The 11,967-nt window shown below is 31.3% G+C and overlaps 3 protein-coding genes and 1 long non-coding RNA gene across 6 annotated transcripts in view; 2 read left to right on the top strand and 2 right to left on the bottom strand.

Annotated features, from left to right (window-relative positions):
• Positions 1-1,183: 1,183 nt before the first annotated feature.
• LOC111507821 (nucleolysin TIAR-like) lies at positions 1,184-3,708 on the bottom strand. Its single transcript, XM_023163177.2, is given in 2 exon segments — positions 1,184-2,639; positions 2,642-3,708. Coding segments are annotated over 2 exon segments (1,116 nt in total). The 5' UTR covers positions 3,498-3,708; the 3' UTR covers positions 1,184-2,379.
• Positions 3,709-5,651: 1,943 nt separating this feature from the next.
• LOC141483675 (uncharacterized) lies at positions 5,652-9,409 on the top strand. Its single transcript, XR_012466221.1, has 2 exons — positions 5,652-6,034; positions 7,758-9,409. It is a non-coding gene; the product is annotated as an uncharacterized lncRNA (long non-coding RNA).
• On the bottom strand, positions 7,785-11,920 carry LOC141483674 (uncharacterized). Of its 3 annotated transcripts, XR_012466220.1 has the most exons (4): positions 11,510-11,920; positions 10,587-10,723; positions 7,982-8,528; positions 7,785-7,923 (listed from the first exon to the last, which is right to left on the bottom strand). XR_012466220.1 is itself a non-coding variant. In XM_074178470.1 (3 exons), exons 1-3 carry the CDS (start codon positions 11,576-11,578, stop codon positions 10,326-10,328), a joined length of 402 nt encoding a protein of 133 aa, XP_074034571.1. In that variant the 5' UTR covers positions 11,579-11,914; the 3' UTR covers positions 8,185-10,325. The 3 variants fall into 3 exon arrangements, 2 of the variants coding, with proteins under 2 accessions (XP_074034571.1, XP_074034573.1); XM_074178470.1 differs by lacking the exon at positions 7,785-7,923 and having other exon boundaries at positions 8,185-10,521; positions 11,510-11,914; XM_074178472.1 differs by lacking the exon at positions 7,785-7,923 and having other exon boundaries at positions 8,185-8,528; positions 11,510-11,903.
• The window catches only part of LOC141483638 (uncharacterized), a 565,103-nt gene continuing 564,931 nt past the window's right edge, over positions 11,796-11,967 (top strand). Inside the window, exon 1 of the mRNA XM_074178404.1 lies at positions 11,796-11,931. The gene's annotated coding sequence lies outside the window, so the exon portion shown is untranslated. The remainder of the gene's footprint in view (positions 11,932-11,967) is intronic.

Below are 11,967 nucleotides of genomic sequence, written 5' to 3'. Positions count from 1 at the left end.
CCGAGCTATTTCCAGAGAAACATTTCCCAATGTACGTCAAGAGTTTGAAAATAGACTATATTATTGTTTTGAAAACAATGGAAATCATTTTGAACATTTCTTTAATTGATAATAGTAATCAAAATTTTAATTTGAATAAATAGTGTTTTATTTAATAAACCAAATCTACATTTTTCAAGAGCGTTTAGATAAGACACACAAGCAGACGGTTGCTTTTTGAGACCATAAAATTGTGGTAGCTATGGGCGATGGGGTAAGTGAAAACAAGTTAGCTATTACATCATTTTGTTTCCCTCTCCCTATTATGGAAGTTATTTTTTCAGCGATTTCTTATATTTCATTTGGTCGCTCAGATACAGCCATTGTAAGTTTTCGAATTATCACCCTGTATAGGGTCTACTATACTGTTGAAACATTTTGTAATTTAAATAACGGATACCTCATCAAAACCAAAACCTTTTCATTCTCCATTTTACTACATAAATGTAGTATATATATATATATATATATATATATATATATATATATATATATATATATATATATATATATATATATATATATATATATATATATATACCGGTGGCTCTTAAATTGAAATCAATATGGGAGTGATCAAAAAGTACTTATCTATTTATTTTTTGTTTTTCATGGAACTATTTTCCAGCAGCTTGACTGCATTAAACTTTCTAGATTATATATATATATATATATATATATATATATATATATATATATATATATATATATATATATATATATATATATATATATATATATATATATATAAATATATATATATATATATAAATATATATATATATATAATATATATATAATATATATATATATATATGTATATATATATATATATATATATACATGCATATGTATATATATATATACATGTATATGTATATATATATACATGTATATGTATATATATATATATATATATATATATATATATATATATATATATATATATACATGTATATATATCTATCTATCATCATCCACTCAATTTGTAAAAGAGTAAAAATATTTCAACTTTTTTGTGGAATTTCAGGCAGCCATTTTATTTGCAATGATTTTGAGAAATTAGGGCAAGCTGACTGCGCCTTACTGCTGCTTACTTCCTATTTCAAAGTAGTTACAAGTGAAGGGTCCAAAAATGAACATGTTTCCCAGACCTGCAGTTTTTATTAACAACTAGCATATATATACTTACAATTTTTTTGTTATAAAATTCTGTCTTATTCAACTGAGACCATCAATGTTTATCCTTAATGTACAGTTGGTTGTAATGACATTATTTGTTTAATAGTTTTCACCTATCTACCCTAAATTTAAATATCAATCAATCTACATTATGTAACGCTTCCTAGCGCTACAATTTTTCAAAGTCCATAAATTTTTTGAATCTGTTGAAAAAACAAGAAAACAGCAAACACAATCATTCCAATCTACAGGATATCTATTTTTTACCAGTGGTTAGGAATAGATAGGTGGAATAGTTTTTCCATTGTCAGGCACAATACTTTCCAAATGAAAGAACTACACGGTCTGAGATTTTTTTCACAAGTGTCAAGAGATATCCTGTAGCTGTTATTAACTGCATTCATTCTTTCACTTTTGAAATTAGTTATGTTATGATATCATGCATCTTAACTACCATTAACACTCTGCCATTGAAATATTTGTCACTTGAAACTTCATAGTAAAATCAATATTAATGTAATGTACAAAAAGTAGAAGACAAACTGACGGACATATATTGTTCATATAATATTGTTCAGATTTTGGCTATTCATCATTGCAAGTAGAGTAATTAGAATTAAATATTTATTATTTATTTATGTTTTGTCAATATCAACCTTTTCACAATAAATATTAAATTGGAACTTCTATTCCAAATCTGAACTAAATCAAATTAGTAAAAGTATGAGGTTGGTAAAACAAGAAGGTGTTTTCGAGAAACTGCCTTCTAACATGTATATTGAAGTTTGTCGAAAAATAATGCCACAAAGGAAGCAGTTACTTAAGAGTTACTTTATTAGCATATCATTCATTAAAATCAACACCTGAATATTAAGTTTCTGTCCATATTTTGGAAGCTATTCTAAGATATCCATTCATTAGAAGAATGGAACAATACGAGTCAAAAAATATGTACCTATATACATCAACAAAAAACCAGTGCAAATCCAGGCTAATTCTACGGTCAAAGTGTGTAATGGCATTTAAAAATCTATATGTAAATTGTAGTTTATTTGATAATTGTCTCTCAACTCAATATGCTACAAAGTATGCTGCTTCAAGGTGATACAATACAATTTGCAGCACAACACTTGACTGATTAGACAAGTCCCATTTAGTTCACTGAGATGGATATTTCTGAACATTACTATACATTACTGGTACATTTGGTTGCTGACCTGGCTGTCCTGACCACTGTCCCTGCTGCGGCATGACGCAATATTGCTGACCTCCAGGATACTGCTGATATTGTTGGTACGGCTGGTAACCTTGTACATATCCACCTCCACTATACCCCTGAGGATAGCCCCAATACCCCCCATATCCATATGAGTACGGTGGACCAGCAGATTGAGGAACCCCTGCACCAGGGGTAGTGAACCAGACTCAGGTCCTAAACCTCCATTTTCTTTTCCCCAAAAACATTTCACATTCTGACCATTTATTTCTGTATTATGGACATTCTCAATTGCATGTGTAGCACTTTCTTTTGTTACAAATTTTATAAATGCATACCCCTTATCCTTGAACACACGAATATCGTGAATGGCTCCATAAGGAGCAAAGGTTTTGTGTACCAATTCATCCGTCAAACCGTTTGTAAAGCCACCACAATATACAGTCGTATTGGTCGGAGATGTCTGGTTATAAACTTCATCAAAGGTAGGTTGTTTAGCACGCTGCTGTGGCTTTTCTGTTCTTGGCGGTGGTGGTTTTCTCGTAGACCAGTTTGTACGGATGGACCGGGATCCTAGCCATTGTCCATTCATTGCTTGTATGGCATTTTCTGCTTCAGCTTTTTTAACAAATGATACGAAAGCATAACCTTTGGATTTGAGTGTTTGTGGATCTCTCACTATTCTGCAATTCGATATTTCTCCGAAAGGAGCAAAGGCCTCTCTCAATGTGTCAGTCTCTATTTCGGGGGATAAATCACCAACAAAAATGTGATGGTGATTGGATGTGTCTTGTTTGGGTTGATTGCCTGGACTTGTCGCCCAATTCACTTTCATTTCTTTATCTAAAAACAACCTCTTGTTCATGGCAGCCAAAGCTGTGGATGCTGACTGGTGGTTTGTGAATTCAACAAAAGCATATGGATCGTTCCCGGGTTCCCTTATAATTTTGCATCCTTTAACGGGGCCTATTTGTGAAAACAGTGTGCACAACAGGTCTTCTGACACTGACACGTCCAAATTGCCCACATACAATGTTTTTGGATGACTCTCGTCCGACATGGTGACGCCGGCACTGTTACTTCGACCGAAAAATCTCAGTACAAATTAATAACACTTTTATTGGACATCAATGACTCCAGTATTTTCTGAACTTTTCAAGCTTTCACAATAACTCCTAGCGCCAAGCTAATGACTTGATAATGACGAACACTGGCCAACTTCTTTTCTCTGAAAAACCAGCTGTCATTGCCGAAAAACGGTCAAAAATTGAAAGTCCCTAACAAAACTTGGCCTGTACTTCCGTTTATAGCACAGAACTCGTTATAGAAGATTACAAGTTTTATGGTGATTATTCTCTTCGTTTCGTGAAATCGGTTACATATACTAGCTCTCCCCCTGTTCGAAAATCTGGTTAAAATCTGTTTTTCCGATAATCGGCTGTCGCCCCCATACAAACGACAACTCTCAGAAGTTGAGAAACTTATATAACACCTGTTTGACGAGTTAGAATTTCTCGTAACAAATACATGCACTATTTCCAACATACATTTTCGAAAAATAATTTGAGTTAAAATCATAAATAAATTAATTATACACAGATATTCATTCAACAGATACAGACGGTAGGACGGTGAAGCGTATTTTTTCTATAATGGCTGTGTATTTATCATTTTATTCATTTTTGTCAGCTTTCATCTTCAGATGAAGTTTGTACAAAGATATGTTTCAAAAATAATCCTGACCATTACTTTCATTCATCTTCAAATGAAGTTTGTACAAAGATATGTTGTGTTGAATTGTCAAGTGTGTTAATCAATCTCTGAATTATTTTCGAAAAGGGTACCTTAAATCATAGACTATAACCATTCATTTTCCAATTAATTGTTTTAATCATAATTGAAATAAATATTTGGGTTGGTCACTCTCAAGAGTTACTTTCATTGACGTCATAATCTGGACTGACTATTGAACAGAGAACTTTGAATACAACTGAAAAAAGATGAACAGATTCATGTCTTGTCATTACGTCACTCATATATTTTACGTCAGATACAATGTTTTTACGTATTGCATATTTCCATTATAAAAATTTTGGAATCTGATTTGTCACATTGTGTTGTGACACAGTTCCCAAGAGTAATCCTCAGGTGGAATATATGTTGAAACTGACGTCACGACTAGTTCTTATTATCATATTTATAATTACTTTCAACCTCTGATAATTCATCGGACAAGATGAAAATCACATAGGATCGCTAACATTGAAGAATTTGATGAACTAACGAAGAATTCCTCCACTATATTCTTTACTCCAATAAACAAATAAATATGTGATTGTAAAAAGGTGCATTTATAAAGAAATTTTGAGTTGAATATAGTTTTGGGTTCTCCAATGATAGATTTACATTTTGATGTGAAAATATACTTGTTCCTTAGTGTCTATTTCCATCTATAATATTTTGACAATGAAAGGAGAAAATATTTGGATCTATTGGCCCACGGAAACCAGCTAATGTGAAATGAATTCAGATATTACTTTCTTTGTACTTGGTTTACATTAGGTTTACTGAATTTTTCATGTCTTTCTTGATATTTGTTCAAATTAACAAGTTGCAATCTATATAGTCCTATGTTTCCATTATCAAAATGAGACAATTGATGACCAGAATTGTTTAGTACTCAAAAGTACCTATCTGAGTCTTTAAAATGTTCAATTCTTTTTTTAAGAAAATGTTAATAGTAAAGTGTCATGGAAACTTCTACTCATTGAAGTATGTATAAAATAAACATATTTTTCAAATATTCCAAATTCAAAACTGGCATCTGTCAAATTTTACTCTCACCACAACAAAATCATCGTTCAGCCTTCTTGACAGCTCTAACTTCCTAGAAAGTTTTGCCATTTTGACAGCAAACATCAAAGATTTCGACGGCAAATGAAAATTATTTTATTGTGACCTGTGGTCGTGACATTGCAATCTGTGACATTATTGTGGCACAGTAACATCATAATATGGACTAACCATTGAAGACAGAATATTGAATCAAACAACTAAAAGAAAATAGAGATTCACGTCTCGTCATTTACCTCGCGCATACACAACGTCAAATACAATGTCACGATGTTTTACGTGTTGCTAAGATGTCTAAAAACCCTGGTGCATCTACTCATACCTGCAAAAGTTTGGGGTAAAATGAGGGATTTTAGCTAACTTGATTAGCAGAGATCAACGCCGTTTACGCCGTTTCAGATGGCGCAAGCAGTCATTACAGTAAACTGTAATCATAAGACCACACAGGGTGTATTTGTATTTATATTTAATTCCACATTCATTTTTCATACCTACTGTGCTTTTAGGATAACTTAAAAAGTGAGTTAATGAATTTTTTGTGTTTTAAGTGTTATTGACGAATTGTCAGTATTAAATTGAAAGATAAGTGTCCAAGTTCTGGTGAATTATTAGTTGAAGTTTCAACCCAAGCAAAGTTTTGAAGAAATTTCGTGTAATTTCTTGATATTTCAACTCAAGAAATGTTGGCAGATATTATGTAGTTGACATTGGTTGTTTATCGGAACGAATTCCGCAAAACAGGTGGTAAGTATAAAGATTATATACTTGAATACATGTTTTTAGTATGGTATTGGAATGGAAAAACTGAATAATTCACTAGATTACAAAGAAATATTCCCAGTGAATTCTTTGTCGAACTTTTCGATTACCTGTTAAGAGATCATTTTGAGATGATAAGCGGTTTATATACGAAGAACAATGTAATGAGTAGAAACACAGCTGTTTTCTAATAGATATTCAACCAAAATACATCTACTCATAGTGACTATGGATGTATGTGTATCACATCTAGCAGTTCTACTCATGAATCAGGACATTGATTTTCTTATACATACACATCTCGTTAAGTACAGAAAATCACTCAAGAGAAATAGCACTACAGTCCCACCTTGAACTCGTCATGCAAGCCTTTGGGTTCTGCAAATAACTTGAGAGAAATTACAAGGCAAAATTTATTAATTTACAATAGATGTAAGATGGTCAATTACCTTCCGTTGATCATCAGATGTATTGAATAACTTCTTTGGTTCAGAAAGAATGTGAACTATTTATTGTCTGTAAAATTATAAGATTTCTGTATTTATAATTATTGAAATTTACAGTTCCAGCATAAATTGAACAAAGTTTAATTCAAATATCTTCCATTATTATTATTTTAATTTGATTTCATTGAGTCATATTTTTTGCAATGATTGCATGTGCAGGTCATCACTGATAGATCAATTTGACACTTGACCCCCATGCCAATTAAAATTTAAAATTTTTCAAAAAATAGTATCGGTAATAGCCCCCAAACGTTTTTTTCATGTTTCTACGTCAAACCGTTCAAAAGTTAAGTTAGTTTTTTATCAGTCTGAGGTGAAATTGTATTTAATATCCTTACCAGTGGTAAATTAACTTCCAGTTTCCTTGTGATGGGATTTCTTTTATATTCAGGTTCCCAAGAAAAGTAAAATACCGTAATGTTCAGAGAACACTAGGTTGAATTTCTGCAGACTGCATGAAAGTAGATTAGCGTCTTTTAGAATACAAATACAAAATGTCTTCTGATATACTTTAATTGCTTACTACAACCTTTTACATTGAGTGTGTAAAAGAGTTCTTTTTTTCAAACAATGTGATTATCAATTATGATGGTAGTTTTTTGAAAATATTCAATCAAATTTTAAAAAAACATACATCTGATGAGAGTTTCACATCTCAACAGATATTTTCAGATTTTTCGAAATTTGACTCACAGAAAATTGTATTTTTTAAAATTTTTATTTTCGAGGGCTCTTTCATTATGCTCTTTAGCACAGCAGATATTCAATCTAGAGATCAAATATGCCCTCAGTGCCTCTCTTAACAATTATTCCTTGTGGTGTTCACAACCTACAATATTTTTGGGAGAAAAATTTGACAATTTGATTAAAATTACTGGAAAGCAATTTCTTTTAAGTTCCCTCTCAAAAACACCTGATATTATTGTGGCTTCAACATCGTGAAGAAAGCTATTAATTTTTTGTGATGGTAATGTTAAAAATCCTCTGCTCTTGTTTCTTATGAGGGAATTGAATATTTCATTTCCCTTCTCCAATATCGAATCCACACATTCTCCACATTTGGTGTTGCCTTTAATTTTTTTTGCAACATATTCACAGAAATAAGCAAAAGCTTCATCAATACCTGAGAAGTCCTCTTTAATTTCGGAGATAGTTTTTTCTATTTCAATATAGAATATAAATTTTTGCTGTTTTTCTTTCAGATCTCCAATATGAAGAAGGGATTTCATCATTTCTCCTCCACTAACATTACTTTCCCTGGGCGGTTTTATCAGAGAATAGAGGGACATTAGGCGGAATATTTGTCCAACTTGAATTGACTTGGGATGAGTATTGCATCCACCTGCAGCTCTCATCATCCCAAAAATGCTGAAAATGATATCAACAAAGTTGATTGGAATTGTTATGGATATGTGAACATTATCACCTCCAAATGATCTTGGTTCAATCTGGATGTCATCAAGTATTTGAAACCAAAATGGGATTAGGAATATTCTCTAGTTGAATACTGCTAGAATTTGCCAATGGATGTTTTGTGACAGAGTGTGAATCGGGTAGAATACTACAGGATGGACTAGGAAAAACGTTTAGTGGAAGTTCAGGAGTGGTTTCGCTGAGAAATAAAAAATATCAAAATACCTATTTTTATTATAAAAATGACTATCACGTCAATTTCACAATACAACTTGTCTAAAATCTAAATTTTTCATAATGATCTTCTACCACACAGTAACGGCTATATATCCATCAATTTACTTGTCTAAAACATGTTTTACCCTTTAGATCAATAAATGTTATTTAATTAAATTAATAAAACTATATAAATAATCACACAATCCTTATCAGATATTTGGCAGAAGCTTTATCAAATATTCTTTGAAAAAACTGATCACAGAAATAAATATAGGAATTCAAGTATTTCAGTTGTTCATGTTTCAAACGGAGTTTTTTCCACTGGATAATCCAACTGCAAACTGAAAAATAAAACCAGTTATAAAAAAATGAAAATCAATCTTTGAATCTGGGAAAATTTCAGCATCCTTCATCAATAATTTTCAACAGCTCATGTAGTATGATTTCATGACTGACTTCAATGTTTTGGTTGGTTTTTGGGTTTTGCTGTTGTCTTCTTTGGTAAACTCCAAACGTTTCAAGTGCAACTACGACAGTCAGCGGCGTTGACGAAGTACTCCTCATAATATATTCATTGAAACTAATTTCAGTATCAACTTTATTCTCTAAGATTACTTCATCAACGCAACTGAATATGATTGTCTCAGTTGCAGTCAAATATTTTTACTGAAAATGATCAGGGCAAAGCCAGGAAACTAACTATTACGAAATTAGACAGGATGGGTTTATACATTCAGTTCAATTTTAGAAATATTTCATGCTGATTTCAGAATCGAAGTTACAGTAAATCATTAGTTTATCTATTCAAAATTATATCTGGTTTCATTGATTGTCTGGAAATTCTCTCCCCTATAACTTTCAACGTTCCACGAAGGTCCATCAGACAAATAAAGCTATTTATTACACCATATCACTTAACTAACTATGGGTATCATTCTCCATCTCCAACATCTAAAATGTTGAGACTTGAAAATAACTACTCTGATAAAATCAATTTCTTCTGTGATGATGAAAATATTTTTAAGAATCTCACTCTTTACTCATGCAAATGTTTTTCATTACTTTAATTTTGTCCTTCATTAAACACACATAAATGTGTCTATAATAATTATAGTAGTAGTATAAGTAGTTACAGCACAAGCTTTCTTTGTTATATAATTTATTGTAAACAAAACTGAATAAATTGAGATCCCTGTAAATAAACATGGACAAAAAACTAAAATGGTATTTGTTAAAATTGGTTTTTCAGTAAACCAGCTGTCGTTCCCCTACGAACGGCAGCCCTCAGAAGTCGAAAATTGTGCGAACAGGGATTAACAAAATCTTACCTTTCAACGTGCGATTCTAAGCTAAATATAACCCTTTGTTCGATAACAACTTTTTCATTAATTTTTTTTAAAATTCCTACTGGCATTTAATTATAACCGTCTCACAAGAAGATTCTAAAAGATACAGCTTTTTTTTATTATGTTCTCAGAAGAGGCTGTTTATAATAATGACAACGTATTTATTATTTCCATGTGTAAGCAGTAAGCTTACACAGATATTGACAAATATGAGATATCAGAAAATAGAGGGTAAAGTTAATGAAGTTAATTTTCTGTGAATCAGGCATTTATAGAAAATGTTCTTCAACTTTACCCCTTTCTTCCACTATCACCTTTTATTTATAGAATGATATTAGCACATATTAGCCTGTATTGAATAATGATGTATTTTTATGAAAGGTATCAAGGGAAAATATGATGTAAAATATTGAACAAAACAGCAGTTGCGATCATTGAAATGAAAAATAATATGAAATGTTATAACTAAACTCCACACATTTGGACAATTTGTAACATATCACTTTTTCAACATGATTCAATTAAATTATGGTTACATAAATATCTCTTCTCATATTATGTTATCAATAACTTTCTTTTTAAAGTCCGTTATGAGCCTTATATGAAATTTGTAAAAGGACATTGATATGCTTGAGTTGAACTGAAAACAACAACAATCTTTTATCTTCAAGAGAAATGAATGGCATAGAGTGTTTGTTTCCAACTGCGAACTTCTCAGGGTTACTGTTAGAGAACAGCCGGTTGAAAAGAACCTTTTTTTGTAGATAGGTAAAGCTAGAAGGGGTTATCATTTCATATATAAATAATTTGATATTTATCATTTTGATAACACCAAGTGTTCTCTCTTGATTTGTATGTGATCAAATTTGCTTTTGATACCTTATTCAACGGATACTTTCCAACTACAGAAATTATTAGTAAACTGGTTCTGGAAATGGTGCACGTTTTCTTGAAATTCGTACAATTAAGTACTTCTCTATAAGTGCACCTTGAAAAAAATATACAAATCTTTGATAGGATTTATAGGTAGTGCTGTAGAAACTGAATACTCACATGCATGATGGTTTGGCACCCTTCAATAGTTTTTTCTCACCAATGAAATGGATGGGAAAATGCTTTGAGCAAATAAAAGCACCATCAGGCAGATATTTCCTAACAGCATCCATCCACAGTTTCCTCTTGTTTTCATCCTATAAATTACAGATTTTGATCAGGTACAATGCACAAATAAAACCATTCAAATCACCAATTGAGAACAAGTAAAGTTAAAAGAGCATACTGTTTGGTTGCTTGGAATTCTATATGCAATCAACTACTACGAGTATATATTTAAGAGAGCATTAGGTTTCTCATCATACATGAGTAGTCTTTTAACCACCCAATAAATTTTCTTTATACAAGTCCACAATACAACAACACCCTCGATTTCTACAATAATTTTCCACAAGATTTCAAAAATATACAACATTCTGTTAGGCTTGGGGAACTATTTGTTTGACATGGAGCCCTACTCAGAGAGTGATTTTCAAACTTAATCTATGATTTATTAATTGTTGATATAGATTTAATTTTTTATTAGTTTTAAATTTTATGCTGATATTAATATCATGATATTTTAAATGGATGTTAAATTTCATGTAACTGTAAACTTACTTACTTCTCATAATAATTCTGTAGAAATGCAATAAATCTCTCTGCATACTGTAATATTCATCTGTAGGTATCTATGATTCTATGAGTAGACTTTTCTTGCAACTAGGTATTAGGTTGTATTTAAAAAAAATTAAAAAAGCATAAGTGAATGTTTATTTTCAATTTGATATTATGATTAAGAAAGTAATGATACTCTAGTAGCAGAAGGTGGATTTGAAAGGGTGAAGGATTATTCAAAATATGAAGTTTGTTTTTGGTGTAGGCTGATACATACTTAGTTTATCCGTGGTGGATTGACAGTAATTATAAAATGTTTCATTTACCTTTGGCACTGAATACAGATGATTACTCGAATTTTTACACTGTTCACACAAAATACAGAATTGTCCCATTTTACAAAAAGTATCCTTATACACTATATAAAACTATTCCTTATTACTACTGAAAAATGTAACCAAACTAAAATAACTGAGAACTAACGAACAAAAACTATAATAAAAAATGCGAATAATGTAAAGATTGGGATGACAAAAAATATCAATTTCAAAATACCAAAAGTTGAAAATTCTTTTTGACAATGACAGATAATAATTAATTTGACTGACTCAGCGGGGACTCGAACAATTCAGAATAGCGCCATCTTGGGAAAACCTCGTAAGTGTTGTTAAAAGCAACAGGTGGTTCCTTCAAAAAGTTCAAAACAAAATCTAAGCGTTACCAACACCAGGGTTTCTAGGAATCTTACGTGTTGCATATTGCCATTGTGAAAATTTTGGGAATT

Source organism: Leptinotarsa decemlineata, unplaced genomic scaffold (assembly GCF_025532065.1).
Source record: "Leptinotarsa decemlineata unplaced genomic scaffold, Ldec_3_MD MMD2_tig00003798_RagTag_RagTag, whole genome shotgun sequence".
Classification (NCBI taxonomy): Eukaryota; Metazoa; Arthropoda; class Insecta; order Coleoptera; family Chrysomelidae; genus Leptinotarsa; species Leptinotarsa decemlineata.
This window is presented reverse-complemented; position numbering and strand designations above follow the sequence as displayed.